The sequence below is a fragment of the Parasteatoda tepidariorum genome, chromosome 6 (assembly GCF_043381705.1).
Source record: "Parasteatoda tepidariorum isolate YZ-2023 chromosome 6, CAS_Ptep_4.0, whole genome shotgun sequence".
Lineage (NCBI taxonomy): Eukaryota > Metazoa > Arthropoda > Arachnida > Araneae > Theridiidae > Parasteatoda > Parasteatoda tepidariorum.
In genome coordinates this window covers 76,851,208-76,873,528 of record NC_092209.1, presented here as the reverse complement: position 1 = coordinate 76,873,528, position 22,321 = coordinate 76,851,208, and the positions used below count along the sequence as shown (strand labels likewise).

At 29.8% G+C, this 22,321-nt stretch overlaps 1 protein-coding gene across 12 annotated transcripts in view; it reads right to left on the bottom strand.

The window, feature by feature from the left end:
• LOC107457025 (septin-7) overlaps window positions 1-22,321 on the bottom strand; it is an 83,689-nt gene that overhangs the window by 41,256 nt on the left and 20,112 nt on the right. For 5 of the 12 annotated variants that reach the window (XM_043052066.2, XM_016075061.3, XM_071182648.1 and 2 more), the window contains exons 2-6: window positions 7,038-7,296; window positions 5,909-6,015; window positions 4,691-4,791; window positions 2,038-2,172; window positions 1,523-1,640 (exon numbers count right to left, since the gene is read on the bottom strand). In XM_043052066.2, coding sequence (XP_042908000.2) covers window positions 1,523-1,640; window positions 2,038-2,172; window positions 4,691-4,791; window positions 5,909-6,015; window positions 7,038-7,152 — 576 coding nt within the window. In that variant the 5' untranslated portion in view covers window positions 7,153-7,296. Of the gene's footprint in view, window positions 1-1,522; window positions 1,641-2,037; window positions 2,173-4,690; window positions 4,792-5,908; window positions 6,016-7,037; window positions 7,297-8,849; window positions 8,913-9,412; window positions 9,523-10,648; window positions 10,855-10,929; window positions 10,972-22,321 lie in introns of those variants that run through there. The other 7 variants (XM_071182645.1, XM_043052067.1, XM_071182644.1 and 4 more) reach the window with 5 other exon arrangements.

Sequence of the window (22,321 nt, the reverse complement as noted above, 5' to 3'; positions counted from 1 at the left end):
GAGCCAAGTCGTTTAAACTCTTGGCAGAGAATTACCAAGTCAGTACAAACAATCTGGAAACGATGGAGCCTTTCTTACCTGAATAGCTTACAGCAAAGAAAAAAATGGGTAAAAAATCAGAAAAATTTAAAAATCGGGGATATGGTTTTGATAAAAGAAGAAAACCTTCTCCCATGCAAATGGGTCTTGGGTCGGGTAGTAAAACTGTATCCTGGACAAGATAATCAAATAAGGGTAGTTGAAGTAAAAACTTGTAAGGGGGTATATAAAAGGTCAGTTTCCAGATTGAGTGTACTGCCGATAGAAAATTAAATAGTTGTATATTCATCTAAATATTTGTATATAAATTTATGTAACACTTGTATTTTATTAGAATTTCATGTAAAAAATGTATCTCAAAGATTCTGATTGAGTATTAGTTATGTTAAAGTTATAATACTCAATAATGTTAAAGTTTTGTAAAATTATATGTTAAATGTATAAGTGCAAAAAAAATTGTCAAGTTCTTGCATGTGAACAGTGCAAGGCTGGGCGGTGTGTTGGCGCATGCGCGCCATTCCCTAGCGGAACGAGATTAAATCATCACTTCTCCTATGAGACTCGATAAACATTAGATGTGGATAAATATCTCTTAAACCCTTTCGAAATCCACAATATCTCCAGCTGCTGTTGTTGTTTATACTTAATGTTGTTGTTATTAATAAAAAACAAAAAGTGCAGCTGGTGGTCCGTCGTTATTTACTAAATTATCAAGCGTGTTGGTTTTAGGCCGACAGGTGTATTTATCATATTTAGAGTTAATGTTGTCTTACACATATTGAAAATATTAATGTGTCCGTAAACTTCAGCTTAAAGAACACGAAAGATGAGCACACATATCTTAAAAAATATTCTTCGTTTTCTGCTAGAATTGTATTTCTGATTTTCTGTCTCAATTTACTCTTTTCAAAACTATTTTTAATATGCTATATATTATTAATTTCGCATTTGCTCTCATTATATTTCTTTACATTTAAAGTTTTTTTAAAAAAAAAAAACAATTCTTGGAATTAAATTCAGAAAAAAAATATTAAGAATATGAAAAGTTAAGATAATTTGTTCAAGAGCAATTCAAAAAATATAACACAAAAAAAAAAACTTTATTAAGATCAAATCCATCATTAATAGCTATAAATTTAAACATTCCAGAACGTCATCTGTGACAGATTCAATAATGTTGGCAGTGTCCTGTTATGGTTCCCTTTCCGCAAAGAATTCTACTTCATCTGCTGAGTCTAACCAAAAATAGCCCACCCCATCCAACAAGTTCAAAATTCCATTTTTTAAAAAGATTTTACAATAGTATTTTAAACTGTATTTTAAAAGGAGGCGCCTCATAGCACATTCATTTCTGGGCAAATGAATCATATCAAGAAAGAACAATGTGAAATATTTTTAACATAAAAAAAAAAATTAGCAGATGAGAAATAAGAGGTAGACTTATATACCAAAATATATGGTAGTTCAAGAAAATAAGCCTTACTTGTCTTTTAAAAAAGTGGCATTCTTCAGGTGTCATTGTGTCTGCTTTGGCAACAAGAGGAATGATATTCACTCGATCGTGCAGTCTTTTCATAAATTCTATATCTAAAGGCTTTAAACTATAAAAACAAATAACAATTAGCAAAATATGTAAACTAATGATTTCACATTCAAAAATTAATAAATGAAATAGCTATATTTCATACATAGCAAAATTATGAATGTATTACACAAAAAATAGTAGGCTATTTAAAAGTAATGAAAGAAAATGTGGTTTTAAAACTACCATTATCCAATGTTCTAACAATATCAAAAATGATGATGACTGCTTATGATAGCATGCTCTAAGCAATCATCAATGATACTATAAGCTCTTTGAAATTTAAATCACATTTCTTTCAATCTGTCTTTCATTAGTCTTTTAAAATAGATATGTTAAAAAAAATAGATTAAATTAGACTAAATATTCACTATTTGTAAATAAAAAAGTGCATCCAGAAATGTGAATTAACTTACCCATGACCAGAAGGAGCTATGAAATACAAGCAGCAGTGCACTCTACCATCAGGAATTGTTGTTCGATGGACTCTGGATTCAGCATTTAAATATTCTTCATATTTATTGTCAATGTAGTCAGATATTGGTGACCAACTAATAAAATAAAATAAACAAATGTTATTTATATAACTTAATTTAAATGTTATTACATGATTTAAAAATCATTTATTAAGAAAATATAAACAGCTTTGAAATTTTTCAAAATGTCATCAAAATTATCTATGTAAGTCTTAAAATATAAAGAACAAACTAAAAAATTAAAAAATGAATGTATTTAAGACCATAAGAAATAGTTTTACATAAAACAAAAGAAAAATATTTACTGTATCTCTTTTTAAAATCTACATTTAGATATAAAATTTCTTCTTTATTGTAAAAATAAAAAAGTAGTTTTTTAAAAATTTCTTAGGGAACAAACATATCCTTCGGCCGGGCAAGGTCGACTCAGCCTTTCATCCCTTCAGTGGGTAGATAAATGAGTAACAAGCATGCTTGGGAACTAAACACAGGGGGTTCCGCGTTCGGCTGACCACCAACTGGGAACACCTGCTCCTGCACTCCAGAGCCCAAGGTCAAGAAAACTGAGATGGGCACAGCAGGCCTTGGCCCTCTATGGACTGTTGCACCACTGAGTTTAGTTTAGGGAACAAACATTATATTTTTAAGTATAAACAAAAAAAAGTAAGATTACATCAGTTTAATAAGGAAACTACTTATTAGTTGACTTAAATTTTTATTTCAAATAATTTGAACACACAAACGCAGAGCAAGTCTATTTTTATAATAAAATGAGAAATAAAATTTTAAGTCATGACATAAATTAAAATTCTTACTAAAAATTCAAAATAATATTTATAAAAGTTGGGTAACTTAGGTGATAGCAGAAGAGAACAATGTTATAGCTAGCGAANCGAAAAAAAAAAAAAAAAACAATGACAATTTTTTTTTTAAAGTTATAAATATAAACTGGTTTCTAAAAACAAAGCTAAAAAGATTTTAAATTGCCAAGTCCAAATTATGGATAAAAAGGAGCTAAAAATTAACTCTGTCAAATTGGCTGAAAATTTAATATGTTGTAGTTCAAAACATTTTGATCAAGAGCTCTCATTGACACATAGTCCAAAAATTCATAGTTTCTGAGAAGTAAAATCTGGAACATAAATAGTAATTCTTAATTTTCTAATACCATACTGACATTATCATTAACCAACATTCACCGCATGGAGATTGTCACATCAGATTTTGCACGTTACAGCCCTTAAAAGGATTGATTGTTTAAACAAAACAAAAAAATACTTGGATGTATACAAATATATATAGCTACACATAAACAGAACTAGTTACCAGTTATTTGAATCTTATTTACATTTTGTTGGGAAGATCGATTCACTGCTTCATAGATACATTCTATGAACTTTGTAGATGGGTACTTGATGTTACTCCCATACCATGCATATCTCAAAAACTATGTAACACTAATAATGTGTACGCAACTACATAATGTTGGAGTGGAATATTACTCTTCTAAATATGAATTAACTAACCATTGAATTAACAGAATTTATTTTGGGGCATTTGTTGGCAACAGGTATATTTTCCTTCACAGATAACATGAGTGACGTTCTGTGCACATTCAATTATTGAACTTATAAGAAAGGAATGTATTTTTAACAGTAGTAAGTCACATCACGTTACTAAGTTATTGAATCCTAGTGATTAACGATGTCACATTTCTATGTTTAACCTGTCATAGTTAATTATTTATTAGTTGTTTGCTACATTGAGATGGCACTGTATTTAATAAAAAATGTTTCAATCATCACATTTTATCATGCCCATCCATATTCACTCAACATCCATTGGGCATGCTCTAACAACATGAAAAGAGTGGTCATGGGCCATGAGCTCGCAAACTTCGGTCTATAACATTTGACATTAAGTCAAATTGCAAGTGAAAAGTGGTGTTAAATGTTCAATTTTTTGAACTGTCTGAGAGACGAAGTATTTTTTGCCTTTCTAAAGCTCGGAGAGTTCAATTACAACACAATCTGGATAATTGACATGAAAGTTTTGCTATGGAAAAAGAAGGATGGGACTTAGTAAAGAAAAACCATTTGACAACATAGCACATGAGAAAGAAATCTTCTGGGAAAATAGCAACCCTTCACAGCAATCTACTTAGGAAATGTATGAAAATATCAAGTTGCCCAGACTGTTTGAACTATAACAGGGCTGTCCAACTGGCGGCCCGCCAACCTCTTATTCAGGCAGATCGGCCTCAGTTTTCCTATTAAAATGCAAGCAAATTGTTTTATAATTCTTCTGTTCCTTTTTTTTATAATTAATAATTCAACTATTAATTGTTACTGTATAAGAGGTAAGAGGGTATTGTTCAACTTTTTCAAACTGCGGCCCACCAGGTGATCAGTGACCGGAATTCTGGCCCGTGGATTCTTTGCAGTTGGACAGCCCTGAATTATAACACATTAAAATTCAGCTCATTTGATGGCAAATCAATTTCTAGAAGATTTGTGTGGTGTCCTTTAATAAAGAAAAATCATACTCAAACTAACTAAAACATAAAACTAAAATTTGAAAAAAAATAAATTACCATTGAGAATTATCCACCGCATCACCAAAACCTGGTGTATCTACTACTGTTAGTAATAAATTAACTCCACTTTCTTTGAGCAGTACTTTGGATGTTTCAACCTACAAAAAATCCAAAATTTATTTTCTAAGCACAAGTAAGATTGTTGCTTATGCAATGTAAAAGATTATATAAGCATGTAGAATAAAGGATTAACTATTCAGAGTTAAAATTGTATATATATGTGATTAAAACAAGTAATAAAACTATAATTTTCATAGAAAGCTTTTTTTTTCCTTAATAAGAATTTACTTATACTTTACTTATACTTACAAAAAAAACAGCAAAATTGGGGGCATGCAATAAGCAAAACAAATTAAGAGCAGATGCATAAGCTTAACAAGCAAAAAATCAATCATATTTAAAAGTCTAGCAACACTATTATGTTTAAAAAAATATTTGATTCAACTATAAAGTAAAAAAATAATGTGAGTTCAACAATAACACAAAATTAGAAACAAATAAGATACATATTTATTGAGAGCAAATTTTAATTTAAAAATGTGATTAGGGCAAAAAAATAAAATCCTTTCTGCATTAAAATTTCTTTTTCTGTTTCCTCATTTAAGCCAAGTTGACATAAAATTTCAAGGAAAAAACAATAAAGACAAAATAACCAAAATAGCCAAATAACCACGATTGCCAGGACAAAAAGAATTTTTATGGTTAAATGTTTTTAAACATGTATTTGAAACTTGTAAGTAATTAAATGAGCTTCAATTTTCTTCGCAATAATTTATTTGATAAATGCAAAAAATTAAACAGCATTAACAGCTGTATACCTGAAATGCACTAAAATGAGAAATTAGAATGAAATGCATACTTAAGAGTAAATGGCATAAAAATAAAATTTTTAAGAAGTTATGATGCATTTTTAGAACTTTAGTAAAAAAAGTTTCCATCATTAATAGGTTCCCTAAATTTGTGCTGCAGCACCTTAGAATGTTACAAAAAAATGATGGATCTAAATATGCCAAAATTTAAAATAGCCTCCTTTTTAAAAATGAGCTTATTTGATCTAAATGCATAATTTTCATTAATTAATCTTATATTTATTTTAACAGACAAGTTATATGGCTAGACAAATTATGGCATCTCTTTGAAGCAGAATATTTCCAGACCATTTAAAATCAATTTCGTCTGAAAACAGCCCAAGAAAAAAGTTTCTATCATTCTTACTTGCAAAGTTTTCTTTACACGAAGAGAAGGGCCTGGGTATTCGTTTGAATATATTTCAGTAAGGAACATAGAATTAATTAATGTTGACTTTCCAAGACCAGCTTCACCTAAAATCAAAATATGAATTAGATTAAGAAATTAATGAAACTCAGTACAAATTTGTAACAGCTCTAAATTCACTGTCAAGAGTTGAAAAATCATCAAATATTTATTGAAAAAAAGAAAATGCATTGAAACTAAATTGGGATAGTTAAACATGAGGCTTAAATTAGAATAAAGTTGCTTAAAAATGGATAAAGTAAACAAAATGAAAAAATTTTCGCAAACAATTTTAATATTTTTCAGAAATTTAATGTATGAATTGCTGCAATAAGTAAGCCTTTCAGACCTGCAAACAATTTTCCAGAAAAATGAAAAAATACTTTTAAGAAACTTTGAATCTTTTTAATATCAATGAAAAAAGTCTGGAAAAAAATATTAATAAAAAATATGCTGAAAAAACCAGTAAATAGTTCTCTTTTTTTTAGCATTACTAAAAACTAGTTAACAAGAGTAAAGCTTTTTCTGCATAAAATTATTTATATAAGGATTTCTAGAACAAGGATTTGGATATTTAGCCATGTTACACATATTATCATTAAGGAGGTGCCATATTGCAGGAAAAAACCATCTTGGCAAATTATTTTATGTAAAAAGTAATTCAAAGTTTAAATGATAGAAAAATAGAGTTCAGGTAAACCTAGAATAAAACACGAAGTTTTAAATACTGAAAGAAGTTTTTTCAAAACATCAATATGTAAAAAAATTATGGCAGAATTATGCAATGTGGAAGTCATCCAGTTGTACTTTGTTTGTATTTTGATAACTTTAAAATATTTCTTCCGCATTTGAAATTTAATCGTTCACTCTGGGTTAAACGGAACTCACTTTTCTCTACTCTTTTAATTTTAAAATACCAATGGAGCAAAACAGAATTCCCCATGAAAAGTTACTTACAACGTATAGCATCATCTTAAGTGAGAAAAATGGTGTAGTAACAAATCATTATCTAAAATTCAATCACAAAAGCACTTTTGAAAAGCATAATATAGCACAACTACATTTAAATCTAAGCAATACTCTTCCTTACCAACAACCATGAGCGTGAATTCAAAGCCTCTCTTCACAGCCTTTCTGTAGACTTGATTTGGGAGGTTTGCAAAGCCTACATAACCATCCATATCTTTGGGAAGAGTATCCTTCATTCTGTCACTGTCTCTGCTAGACAAAGACTCTTTGGAAGAGGAATTGGAATTGACGCTTAATGGGGGAGGTACAGTTGAATTTGTTAACGTAGGATTAGTAGTTGTAGCATCATGCCGATAGAATAAATCCCTTTTCGCATTTAACTGAAAGAAAAATAAACAGGATTTCATTAGAACAAGGAAAGAAACACACAAGCACAAAAAATACAACAATATAAGACTTAAATATAATTCGAGATGGTCTTGAATGTTAAAAGAAACACATCAATAAATGGGTTCAAATATTTTTCCAGAACAGTCAGATATTTCAAATAAATTAGTGGAAAACCACATTTATGGCCTAAAGCAGTGTTTCCCAAAGTGTGGCACGCGTACCCCCAGGGATACGGGAGGAAGAGTCTAGTGGGGGTACGTGCTCTTATGCGAAATATCTTGCAACAAACGAAAATTTCAAAAAATTTTATTTAAAAACAAAGCTAGTCATAAAATTTACTAATTACGTACTTTTCTATTGGCTATTTTTAGCAGAGGTAACAGTTAATAATTAGTGGTGTCAACAGCCAGTTGTGATTTTTAACTTTTGTGCAATTTTTTTAGAGTAAATAAAGCATTCATTTTTTTATTAGTCGTACACAGCGGTACGAAAAATTTAGAAAGGGTACACAAAAGTCATAAGTTTGGGAAATTCTGGCTTAAAGTGAAGCTTTAAAACAAGTACATATATATTATAATTAATTTTTAAAAATTAAAATGTTTGGGCTCCTTTTGGAACTTGTTAAACAGTTTCATAAAAAATTTAAAATATTAAAATATACCTGAGCATATAAAAGGAGCTAGTATATAAAAACAGGCAAAATCATATAAAAATGCTGCAAGTGTGTAATAAAAAAATAAACTAAATACTAATAAAAAATAAAAGTGAAAATGACAACCAAGTTACAACTTTTTAGCTTTAAAAATGTATATTATTATGAAATCTTGAAATTTTCTAGCTCAATAAAATAAATTAATAAAAAATAAATTGCAAAATTGATTGCGAAAATATTGATTAAATCTATAAATTCCACATTTTAAAAAAATCATTAACTTTAAGTCAGAACAGACAAAACAATTGAGAATTAATATATTTATTATCTCCACTGAATTGAAGATATGCAACATAATCATATATCAATACATAAAAATGCAAAACCTAAGATATATTTAGTTTTCTGTTTGAATGTAAGATTTGCAATATAATTATCTGACAATAAATTAAAGCAAAACGGAAGTTATATTTCCTTTTGTTCCTGAATGGTGAACTTGCTATAAGATAATAAAAATGTTGCAGTTTAAATAAAAGAATTAGTAAACAAATAAATTGAAAGCATCAGCGTAAGGTCAAATGGACCTAAGGATGTGATTTTTACAAAAGAAAAACAGAGCATACATCTCAAANAAAAAAAAAAAAAAAAAAAAAAAAAAAAAAAAAAAAAAAAAACTTTATCGCTATTACTTAGGAAACAATACAAACAAAGCTTAAGATGTATTTATAGTTTAAGAAACAATTTAATCTCTGTTTTTGAATGACAGATAAACAAAAACAATTTCTTCACAATTTCAGTTAAAAGCTTATTTATAAACAAATAATTTCAAAATTCAACACAATGATTTATTCAAAATTAATGTTAAGTCTGAGCAATCAAACAAAAACGCACAAACTGCAGAAGAAATAAACACAAAAAAGTTAAATAAATAGAGAGCATTAAATTCACTTAAAACAAATTATTAACTCAATGAACTTAGATGCACTGCTTTATTATACGTAAGGCAAACTTCAATGTTTATAATTATCCTCTCCCAGCCATCAACACTAGAATAAAACAAGAAAAACTCAAGGCAGTCTTCAGATTTCATAAACAACGGAAGTTGAAATGTAAATAACTAAAAAACAGTTTTAACATCATGGAAATTCTTGGTTCTTTTTAATGACAAGGCTTATCAATTGTTTGAACCAATTATATGATGGCATAAAGCAAATCAAAACTAAAAATGATTATGTTCAAAAATAGTTTATTTGCGACTTAAATATTTTAATCAAAATAACGTATCTTATAATTATTAGCACCAACGGTGGCAGCAGCAAGATAAACGGTTCAAAATTCGTCAACAATCAAATTTAAAATCGACAAATTATTGATAAAATCTTAACTTTCAAAGAAATAACTATAAAGCTTAATTTAAAAATAAATATTAAGAAAACAAATTTTGAAAATCCTACTTAAAAGAAAAACATTTTCTGGAAACATTACTTTTATTTCTGTTAAAAAATCGTTTTCTCCTAAAACGCAAACGATGCTTACATTACAAAAATGCTTTAAAGAATTTTGTAGGTTTAAAATCTTATTAACATTGAGATTAACTTATCAATGGTAAATGAATGATAAAGAAGTGAGTCATCTGTTGCTTCCGGAACATGCTTATGCGACAAGCAAAACTTCTTGCATTTCTTCTTAATTAATTTTTAAAGGTTTTTACTTTAATTAAAACGACTTGTAACTTAGATGAATTTCTAGATATAATAAAAGTCTCTCATAAATTAGGCAATAAAAAAATATTTTATACATTCATATTTTATTCTACATTTTCTGGTGAATCACATTTTAAAAAGATTCCCAGGAAAAATGATTTTAACAACCTCAAATCCACTTAGGATAAAACTAGTTCTAAATACACTTCATAACTCTTCTAACTCAACCAGATAATTGCGTATTTTTACCCTCAGGCTTTAAAAAAAAAAAACACCTTCCAATTTATTTAATTAATCTTTTAAATAAAAAGTCTACTTCAAGAATATATAATCATATTTCGATTCGTAATTTAGAGAGGAAAAATTTTAAAAAAACATTTCTGAACTAGAAAAATACAGAGTTGGTAATAAATAAGTTTTTTTAGAAGTTTAAGTTTTTTTTCAGAAAATAATAGAGAGCAAGATTTTTAAACCGGTTTTGTAGAGAATTCTTATGTTTTTTTAATAAGTTTTTTTTTTAAACCAATTCGTAGTACAAGGCAAAATTTTCCCGATTTATATTACCTGATTCAGATTAATTAAATTTTGAAATTTAAATTACCAGAATTTCACAAAATCCACGAGACTTAGCAAAACCTAAAAGCTAAATTTTTATACAGATTTTTGTTACAAAACAAATTTCTTAAAATAACTGAAATTTTTAAAATTTTAAGGATCTATATGCTCTACTATAGCTGATATGATTTTCAGAAGGCTCGTTGTCGATAAACATAGCCAATTTATGCATTAAGAATAAAAAATACTTTTTTTTTAAAAAAAAAAATACAACTTAGGTTTCCTTTTAATTAAATAAGAACTCACTTTGCCATCGATAATTAGACAGTAAATTACATTTGAAAACAAAATTGATGATTTGGACAAAATTTGACAAACCAAATCTACAAGAGTCAGGAAAAATGATTATATAAAAAAAATTATTTGACCTACCGTTTTGAGACAAAGCATGTCTAGAAAAGTTTTTCACACAAATGATACAACAAATTTAAAATCTAGAGACACTATTCTAAAATGAATACAATTTTTAAAAAAAATAAATTTGTAAAGCTACAGTTGTGATGTTACATTAAATATTACGGTCACACGAAGGTTTATTTCAAGGCCAACGATACGCCATCATGCACAAAAACGACACAAATAGTAACAATCTAGAACAATTTTCAAGAAAATGTTAAGAAGAAATCACGCAAAAATAAAATGTTCATGCTTACAGTGCAAATTACTCTCACGTGAGACATCGATCCATGCAGCTATTTCCGGCTTTGAAATTGGTCACAAACAGTACCAATTTTATACCAAAAATAGAGAATTAATGATCACTAGGTATATTGAGTGTTTAATAAAATTAATGATTGGAGATCAGATGTAGATTACACTTTTTTTTTTAATAATTTAACTTGGCGAGAAATTTTATTGAGGTTTCTAAAAATCTTTTTTAAAAAATCCAGCTACTAAGAAACATTATTTAAGATATGATAATTAATTTGAATTATGAAAAATAATTTGAATTATGAAAAATAATTTAAATTTGAATTATGAAAAATAATTTATTTCGAACACTCACTATTTTAAAAAATTCAACTTTCTCTTTCTAGAAATTTGAGTTGTGAAAATTCGAATTCTTCATAATTTTACGAGTTGTTTAGACGGAATATATTTTGCAAGCAGTTAACGAAATTTAACGACAACTACGTATATTGGCTTTAATGTAACATAGATTGACTGTATTAGTTGTTGCAATTCACGTAACATTGAATGAAAAAAATAAATATTGTAGAAAAAACATGTTAAAAGCAAAATAAAACGTGTCTCGTTTTTAATAAAACAATCTCTAGCTGCAATTACCACATCACTATGTAAACGTAAAAAACAAATAGAAAAGTTCAATAAAAATCGAAAAAATATATCTATAATATGCTTAAGACTTAGTGACAGCCTGCCCCTTTTCCGAAAGTGACATCTTTACATCAAAATGTTCTTTATAATTGTTTTCAGATAGCCACTTAAGTTTCCGTAATATCCTCTAAACATCAGTATATAAAGCAGAAATGGTTTATTTTCTACTTGCGAATTTCTGAATTTTTCACCAAAAATTCACTCCTAAACAATTTGAAAATGTGGCTTATTATAACCCAAGATCTTCATACATAAACAAAAGTATTCAAAACAAAATTTATGAGTAAGATTTCGTAAACAATTTCTACACATTCATCATTATTCTGGATATCATGCGCAATGTTATAAGAATACGACGATATAAAGCTAACAAAAACAATTTTTTAAAAAAACAAAACACATACATTTTCCGGCGATCATAATCATAGTCATAAGTCGCAGTACTATCATTAATAAATTCTCGTATTCTAGCGATAAAATTTCAAAGAACTGTTGAGGTCTTCGTATGATGAATAATTTATTACTCACAAGGCACGAGACCTTGGGAACAACCAACTAGACACGCACTTTTTTTTTTCACTGTATCTTGTTCAATAATACACAATTTCATTAAACATAATTAAATTGCTTAGTTCGTATTGATGCAAAAACAGTGAAATTCCTCAGCTCTTCTTTTTAATCATTTATTTTTTTATGTTAGTTCACTCTTCAAAAAAAATATTACCAAGTTTTGCATATTTTCATTAACAAATATATAAGTTTGACAAACAAAATAAGTAAAAGTTATTTGTAATTCTTTTTCCAATTTTATTATTGCCACAATTTATCAAATACTTATTTTATTATTTAGAATTTCGTGAAATTTTTTTATTTCCTATGAGCTGCACAATCCATCTTCCCGATGAGCAGACCTAGTGCATTCTCCAGAAGTGGTATCCACTCTTTCAGGACCACCACAATGGGTGAGATACCGTTAGCCATGTTAATTTGGACGTCTGGTTTCTGCCACACTAGATGACAGCACCGAGACTCTATTTGAATGCTAAAGTGCACTAGGAATTTAATTTTGCCGGAAATGCCAAGAGCCAACAAGGCACTCCAGGGATCTTTTACATGCCTCATAATCATACGGCATGGCCGCTGAGGATTTTCAGCATTCCGAAAACCCGGTGTCTGGGCCGGGGATCGAACCCGAAGACTTGGGCTCAGAAGGCCGACGACAAACCAACTGCGTCACCCAGCCACTTCGTAACATTTCAGACCTTATAAATAACGCGTAGCCACCATCCCAAGCTGGCTCGTTTTTCAGGGTTTAATCATTAATGGTAGGCAACGGCGTAATTATTAATGCATTTAAACGTTTAGAAGGAGCTGACAAGGCCTAAAAATTTACGCAACCTCAAGAATTAACCTCATCAGGTAACAACGGGTTCCACGACCCCGAGAGACGCCACAGGATCCTATGTGAAAGTGCTAAATATATTACCCCATAACTGGATTAAAACAATGGGCCCACACGTGTCGGAAGTGTACGCAAGTGTGTAATATGGTCGGTTAAAATAGCAATTTTTTAAATCTGAAATAATTTCACAAAAATAATAAACAATTTATAAAAGCAGTTTAAAAGATGCAGGTTTTGGAACCATGAAGCCATTAAGTTCGTCATTAAAATACTTTTATAATTGATTTAAGATCAAATATCAAAAAAGCTTTAGTAGAATCTATTCTCTTTTTAAGATTGAACAAATGACTCAACTGTAAATTAAGTTCGTATTTCCTATGTGAGCTGATATTTTTTTAAAGTTACGTTTTATAATTAAAATTTCAAATTAAAATCTGAGACTCAAACGCCCGCATAAGTATGTAGTAAAATTACTGGAGCTTTAGCATACTATCTAGCTAGAGCATTTAACTTATCTTCTGGATCTGCACTAGAGCATCAAAAATGTTTCAGCTCCGGATTCCCCTATAATAACTTAACACACCAAAAATATAATATTATTTATAAAAATAGTGATTGAATACGATATTGTGTTATGTAAATCTATATTATATAAAACGCTATTACGTATGTATCAATAAAACCGATATTTCTTTTCTCGCGTTGGCAACAGTTTTCATTTTTAATTGATAGGCTTCGGCGCGCAAGAGCACGTATTGAGCATCATGTGGCTAATCTATATTATATAAAACGCTAATACGTTTTAATTGATAGGCTTCGGCTCGCAAGAGCACGTAGTGAGCATCATATGTCTAATCGGGTGAATTCTCACCGAATTATCAAAAAAATTCTCACAAAATTATCTTCATCGAAGCCGATGCTTTACATCCGGCGTTCAGTACTATTTCATATTGTTTTACAACACATGGTTTTAGCCCTCTGGTGGGAAAGACTTTAAAACAAAACTTACAACAGTTACTTTTCTCAACAACTGAAATTTAGAATAGTGTTATTAAGAAAAATATGTGAACAGTTTGCAATTTCAAATTAATATTGAAATGCACAGGTTTAGAATTTTCTACAGTGAAAAGTTTTCGGAACTTCAGTGTTCAAAAAAGTATACAAAAGCTAGACGTTAAGAACGTATCCAATGAGCGAGCAAAGCGAGCATCGGATTACGAAGCAATCCGAAATGAACTGTGAAAGCAGTTCCGGGGGTTGGCGAGCGCCAGCGGGCAGGGGGCGAAGCCTCCTAGAAAATTTTATTTGAGTAACAAAAATACTGATCAGTGTAAAAAAAAAAAATTAAGTCACACTGCCGAAATATATTGTTAAATTTCGATATTTTTTTATACAATACATCACGATATTAAAAATATGCACAAAATGATTATAAGGACCAATATTTGAGGTGGGGATGATTCGGAAAATAACTGACAAGTACCGAAAGATGACATCGAAGTTCACGCGTTTTCTGGAATATTTCAGAGCAATTGACTAACATTAAAATAATCAGCTTAACAGACAAATCAAGCAAATGACAATAACAACCACAACTGAAAGATAGCGAACAATGGTTGTGATCGGGATTAAAGAACATAAAGAACATTACGAGCATTCCTGCCCATTAAATGTCTGGTTTTTGACAGCTGTCCAAATTCTCTTTCCAAACACGGCCATCAATGTTCGGGCAAAAGCAAAACAGATGCGCAGAGCATCGCACGAAGAATTACTGGTCGATTTATTAGAGATCCTTGCCCTCGCCTCATTATAGCTGCCATATTTAGAGAAAGGATGCAACATTTTCTCTTCTTGCTCGCAAAAGAAAAAAAGTACAGAACGGTGTTCGATACCGAGTTCGAACTATCCTGGCTCAAACAGCCGGAAGTCGTGCTCGTGATTCATCCTAAGAAACGGAAAGTGAAAAAAAAAATGGTACCAATTTCTGGAACAACTCGAACACGCACTAAAGTGGAGAGGGAAAAAAAATGAATGCATTAATATGCTGAAAAAAGAAGAAGAGTAATCAATTACCCTGACGAAACTAGAAAACAGTGCGAGAACAGATTTATGCGTCAAGAACGTGATGAAACGAATAAGTAATGAGTGCAGACGGATAAGTTGAGCGCAGTTTTCAAGGTCTGATTGAGACTGACAATTTCCATATTCATGAACACTTTTTATTTTATCAGAGAAAGAAAATATTATACTATTATTCTCGGGAAAGTACCTTTGCACTTAGGTAGGTGAAAAAATTAAATGGGAATTATCATAATAATTACAGAAAAAAAAATCGAAAATAATAATTTGCCATGATAACAATTCATACATAAGAGAACTATCCTTGGAGAAAAGTTCGATAGGATGGAGAAAAGTTCGAATGTTTTTTGATAAGCTTTCAGGTTTGAGACTGCTCGTTATCACTTTTTTTTTTATTCCCCTTTTTAACGGGGTGGTGAAAGAAGTTTTTAATGACAATTTTTTCTAAGTTGAACCCTCTGAGATCGAGACAAATTTTGACCATCATTTTAAACTTATTATTTTGAACAACAAAAATTTGTATAAATCTCAGATCGGCAAGTATTCATTCAGGCTCCAGCTTCCAAGAGTAACACCTAACTCGTCTGTAACACAACCAAAAAAACTTCCCATTAAATTAATTTTATTCTATATGTAAATAAACATTTTAACAAAAAAAAAACGGAAAAATAGTGTAATTTTACTTACATATTTGAAACTAGAAAACTAAAACTTTTTACTAAACGGGTGATCTTCGGAATAAAACGGGATATTTTTTCCACTTTAAAAAATATTATATAAACTTAAATCATGAATAGCTTTTATTTATTATAAAAATTATTTCCCGTATCAAATGTGTACTATTTAAATTAAAATGTATTCGTTTATTTCCTTTATTCTAATAAAAACGAATTTTAATCATTAAAAAAAAAATCGTAAAGGGGGAGACGATTGCGTAGCACCCAATTTTATAAAATTTCATTTCCGAAATTACAGAATTCGTAAATTTTCGAAGATTGAAGCAGGATTGGTAGGATTACTAGAGTAACAAACTTTAAGGATTACTAGAGTAAGCAGGATCACTAAAGTAAACAAAAGAAACCGTCATTGCGCGAAAAAAAAACTTACACCTTTTAGCAGTTAATTAGCTTTAATTACCAAAAAATTTAACTGGTACAAAAATTAAGGTTATTATTAACAATTATTACAATTCCAAATGTTATTATTTACAATCGCAAAGAAATTTTCAAACGAATCTATATTTTTTAATCTCTTTTATTACTTTATTTATTAATTTATTTTAAAGAGTATCTTCCTTAAGTTCTTAATGCTTTATTTCCGCTATAGTTAAATATCATTGATTTTTTTAACATGTTTCAAACTCAAAACAAAAAACATTTTATAAAAAAAAAAAAAACGCCCAAGTAAAACCGTTGCACTTAAAAAAAAATACACTGTTAATGCAATTACACTTAGTGCATATTACATAATTACATAAATTTCTTATCCTCGTAATTCCAAATTCCAAACAGCTGATAAATTAATCCAGTTGATTTATGTGATTAATACCAATGAGAGGAAAAAATACCAGCTCAGACTTTCAAAAAGAAAAAATATTTGTGAAATGCGGCGAGTAAGCAAACAATAAAGATAGACAACCAAAACATGCTGAGTAATCGAACGGATAAATTAATGTCGTAATATATTTTCTCCGCTTCCATCCGCAACACCGTTTAGTATATCGTAAAAGTCACGCAATTTTTCTCAGCATTCCTAAACGTTCCGGTAAGAATAGGTACGGCGATAGAAAAAAAAATTAGGAAACGTAAAAACGTCAAGGAATAAATTTATAGGCAGTCCGACAAAGAATGCATTTGTAACTTTCCAACGAATCGAAGCGTGACTTCAGATTTACACAGCTTGCATATAAAATATAGAAAACTCAAAGCCTCATGTTTAGCAGAAATGTCACTCAGCCGTTTTTTTACAGTATTTTTAAAATTTATTCATGTTTTCTAAACACGGAAAATCGCATCTTTTACCGGGGTCAATTTATGATAGATTTGGGCTCGCTAACTACATTCACGAAATATTTATACCGTTAAAACGCACCTAATCATAAAATATTTTATTGCAAAAACACACCTTTCACAAAATATTCTTTCGCAAAAAAACAAATAAATTAAATTAAAGTCGTTATCTTTAATTTATAATTTCTGAAACCAAAACTCCTTAATAATAAAAAGAAGAAAAAAACTATACCTATATACCTGGGGTTTCCAACTTACATGAGGCCGTGGGCAGCAATTAAAAACACCAGTCAAATGGCGGGTCGCAACTTTATCAAAATTTTATATCGGACTCTTTTATATTTGAAGGAACATTAAATATTACTGTCAGATTTTTATCAAGCTGTACAAAACAAAATTATTGAATCACAAATCAAGATACGTAGATTTTTACCTAGGAAAAAAAAAAAAATTTGCACCTTTGGTATGTTAAATTTCACAGAAACGAAGAAATTAGGCTTTTTTTAACGGAGGAAAAGTATTTAAAACCCATAGAGATTTTTTACGAAAATTGTCCGCAAAAAAAAATTTACATATTTTAGTTCGTGGGCCTGAAAAAAAGCTTCGCGGGCCGGACGTGGCCAGCGGGCTGGCAGTTGGTTACCACTGCCAGGGGTCTGTCTAGACATTTTGTGAAAGGTCCGTTTTTTGTGAAATTGTGAAAAAATTACACTCACATTCTTTCAACCAGGGTCCGCTTTTATGAATTTGTGCAAATAGGGTCCGGTTATTGCAAAACCCTTTTGAAGGAGTTTTTAAATTGTAAATAGATACAAGATTATGCTCGGCACTGTAAAATTATAATAAAAATATTAAATTTTCACAGCAATTGCTACTTCTAAATTAGAGATGAAACATACAAATATTTGGTATTTATCCTATACTGCTGAACGCAGAATATTAATTTCGGACGAATAATGAAAGAATCGTCTGCCGAAGACAAAACTTAATTCGTTTACATCCATCTTTCTTGTTTTCTGCCCTGGGAAGGGTTTATTCGATTAACAAAACAACAATGAAGATAAACAAATTTGTGAAGGGTCCGTTTTTAAATTAAAATATTTTGTGAAGGGTCCGTTTTTAAGAATAGATATTTTGTGAAGTTAACGGACCCAAATTTCTTCTAAACAGACCCCTGACTGCTATAGACATTCGGAAAAAGTCTGAGGAGACCACTGCCTTTTGTGATTTTTCATAAAATCAGAACCCTATTTTTACATGTTCGCAATATTATGAGAAGATTTTTCACAAAAACGGACCTTTCAGAAAAAGTCAGAACAGATTTTGTGATTCTTTACAAAATCAGCACCCTATTTTATAGCTTCATAAAATTGTGAAGTTTTTTTTAACTTACTTTTTAAAAAATCCATACAAAAAAAATTCTATTTTGTGAGGTAAAATATTCGGAAAGCATTATTGAGTCAAAGAGTGCATTATAAGAACAGATACAAAATGATAAAAAAAAATAATAATAGTCGATTAAATATTTTCTGAAAAAAATGTTGTTCCTAGTTGATTTTACCATGGGTTGGCATGGAACAAAAACTCTTCCATTTTTAAGCAATTAGAGAATGGTAGTTCAGTTTAACAACTTTTGGTATTCAGTTTCATATTTTTATTCCATAATCATTATACATTAAACAGCTGAAAACGCTGTGCAAATTTTTTATCTAATCCTTTCTATTTCTTAATTTTTTATCTAGACTTTCTATAAATAAAATAAAAGCTAGAATGAAAATTGAATAACCAGCTTCAATTATAAAAAAAATACCATCACTTTTTCCCCCCTCTAACAATAAATTGTGATCCCGCTCACGCAGTGAACTTAAAAAATATCAAACTTATGAGCAAAAAATATTCAACACATGAAAACATTTACTAAATATTATATCTTGAATATCTCAATAAAGATAACTCAAATACGTAAAGATTTTCTCAATTTAAAAGAATAAAAAATACTTCCTTTTTTTAAAAAAAACGCGATACGAAAAAAGAAGAGAGAGAATGGTCATAAAATAATCGCCAATATGATAAAGCAAAGGAGCCTGATTAGAAGACTAAGCATATTCGGCATGGTATCACAGACTACAAAAAACTCACTGTCTTGGAACTGTCGACACGATTAAATGTTATATGAATATCCCACTACAGCTCATTAAGTTAGCTTTATCGTTATGGCAAGGCATTTCGATGAGAAGGCAGAGATAACAACGGCTTTGCTATTTATAAGATCCTTTTTTTATTGAACCACATATTAGGAGAGTGGTGATAAGTGGAAGGAAGGGTTTCGCTTAAGATATTGTTAAAGGCATAGTTTGTTTCAGTACATTATCAACCCATTGGCGACAGAGCTCAATGATTAGAGATAATTAAGGTGTAAATAAAGATTAAAGACCCAATATTTATCAATGAAAATTTATGCTCCCAAGGAAACAAGGCCAAATAAACATCTTCATTTTATCATTTATACTATATTTGTGCTTAGTAAAATTAACAGAAGTAAAATCAGCAGTAGACCAGGAAATTTAAATATTCAGTTAGTTAGCCAATGGACGATAGACACTAATGACCTAGTAGTAACTTTTCCCTCAAACCTAATGAGTCGGGGACCGATATCGATTGGTCCTTTTCATTTATAGCTACTTTTTACTTTTTTTTCCGGTTGAATTAAATTTTATTTTAAGAAAGATTCATATTAGAAAAAATCTACGGCTATAAAAAGTTAATTCAACAGTAAAAATATAATATGAAGAAATTAAGTTAAACATACTGACTTTAAGAGCTTTATGTAAAAATATACGGAGAGGCAAAATACATTTAATGTATATGTCACGGCGAAATACCGAAATCGGTGGTTGTTGACTTTCACCGGTGAATGTCGACTAACACCAAATACGTCGGTGAAAGATCGAATATTTCATTACATTCTTGTACATTCGGACCCTCACCGGTGTATGTCGACAATCACAGATATGCTTTGGTGAATGTCCGAAATATTTATTACATTCGATTTGATATGAATTTATTCGTGGATATAATTACATTTATTCGATATTTTAACCCTACACTGATGTTTTTTTAAAGTTAAGTGCCACTGCCCGGTATACAATTGCCCGGTATGTATACCCTACACTGATGTTTTTTTAAGGTTAAGTGCCACTGCCCGGTATACATTTGCCCGATATACCCTACACTGATGTTTTTTTAAGGTCAAGTGCTATTGCCCGGTATATATTTGCCCGATTCTCCAAACGCTGGTGTTTCTTCTAATCTATCGTCAGTAAGTATTAAAATATAGAATAAATATAAATATATATAATAATATTAACGAATAAATTAATATAAAATTGGATATAACAAATATTTCGGACATTCACCAAAGCGACTTAGTGATTGTTGACATTCACCAGTTGAGAGTCAGAAATAGGGGTATTTAGCAAATATTTCGGACATACACCAAGCGACTACGTGAATGTTGACATTCACTGGTGAATGTCAACATTCTCCAGATTTCGGTGTCTCACCGTAACATATACATTACAACTTAAAATTATTAAAGAGCTCTCCTTCCACGTGAATCTTTCCACCACAAATTTATGAATTCCGAAGAATCAAAATTTTAAATGGTGACAGTGGACATTTTAATGAAAATTCTATTTTTCAGCGTCTGATGTACTTAGTAAAAAAAGCAATAAAAAAAAGTGACCGGCTGTTTAGTTAATTCAAATAGCCACTTTTTTTTTTCTTTTGTTGACTCGAAACTTTGTAAGTGGTTATTTCAGGTCAAATTAGCAGTAGTAAATAAATTATGGACATCAATTACCAAACCAAAGATTATAAGTCAATAAATTCGATTTACAAACTAGTTCATAGATTCATTATAGCTCCGCTCCGAATTTACAAGTTCACTCGCCTTCTTCTCTCATTTTTCTTTCCTTTATTTCCTCACTATATCAATAATCATTTATGGTAACGATTGTCATACATCGTCATTAAATACATAGAAATAAATTAAAAGTAATGACAATTATTTAAGTTAATAACCTCTTTCCCCAGATTAAAAATATTTATTATGTACGTATATTTAAAAACGCTTAAAAATGCGTTCGTCTACTGCCGTTTATGATAAATTGTAAATTCATAAATTGTACCCATTTTCAAACGGTATTTTGTACAATGATACTAATTAGTTTTTTGTTTTTTTTCCTCGTTCCCTTTTAGATTTACTTTATCAGCGACTCCAAAAAGGTGTTTTGCGGAACACTAGGGTTTCGTGGAAAGATCACAGGGGTTCTATGAGGACTTTTTTTTTTTCTTTTTAACCAGTAAAGATTTTCTTTAATCTTGTAAAAGGTTTGTATAGCTCAATAATCAATTATTTATTTAATATTTAAATTATTTTATGAAATTAAAGTAAAACACCAATAAAAAAAGAACAAGAAATAGATATAGAATAAAATTACTAAGAGGATATTCATTTATTAATGATTACATCAGTATTTCTCATGGAATTTTAAAATTCAAAACAAAATTACTAAATTCAAGAAAGGAGAATTATTTTTATCCGATAACCATTTTAACAGTTAAGAATAGTTCAAAAACTGTATTTTCAGTCTATTTTATTCAATATGGTTTATGCATATGCCAAAAACTACTAGACTAAAATCCACTGCAGACTTGAGTATTTAATTGATTATTTTATTTTATTTTGGTTAGCATATTCACACTTTCAGGCCTGCTAATGATTTTTTTCTTCTTTTTTTTTAAAAAAAAAAGTCAGGGTTCGTTAACCCTTTGACTACGAATTTTAAAAAATGATTTTTTTGTCCCGTTAATAATTCAAAAGGTCACAAATAAGGCAAATTTAGTATTTGGGATTTTTCTACAAGTGGTTATCAATTTAGAGGCTGGGACATATATGTCCCGGCCGTACTTAATGAGGGGATACATGTGTCCATTAGTAATATATAAACATTTGTTGGGACAAATGAGTCCCGTTAGTAGTCAGTGTGGGGGTTAAAAGAGGTTGGATCGTTTAGGATTCCGTAACTGAAAAAAAAGGGGGATAACTTTTGGTGTTCCGCATAGCCACAGACCTCCGTGGAAAAACCACTGGAGTTTCGTGGTTAAGGATTTTTTTTAAAAACAACAGCGATATTTGAAACCTGTAAATATGTT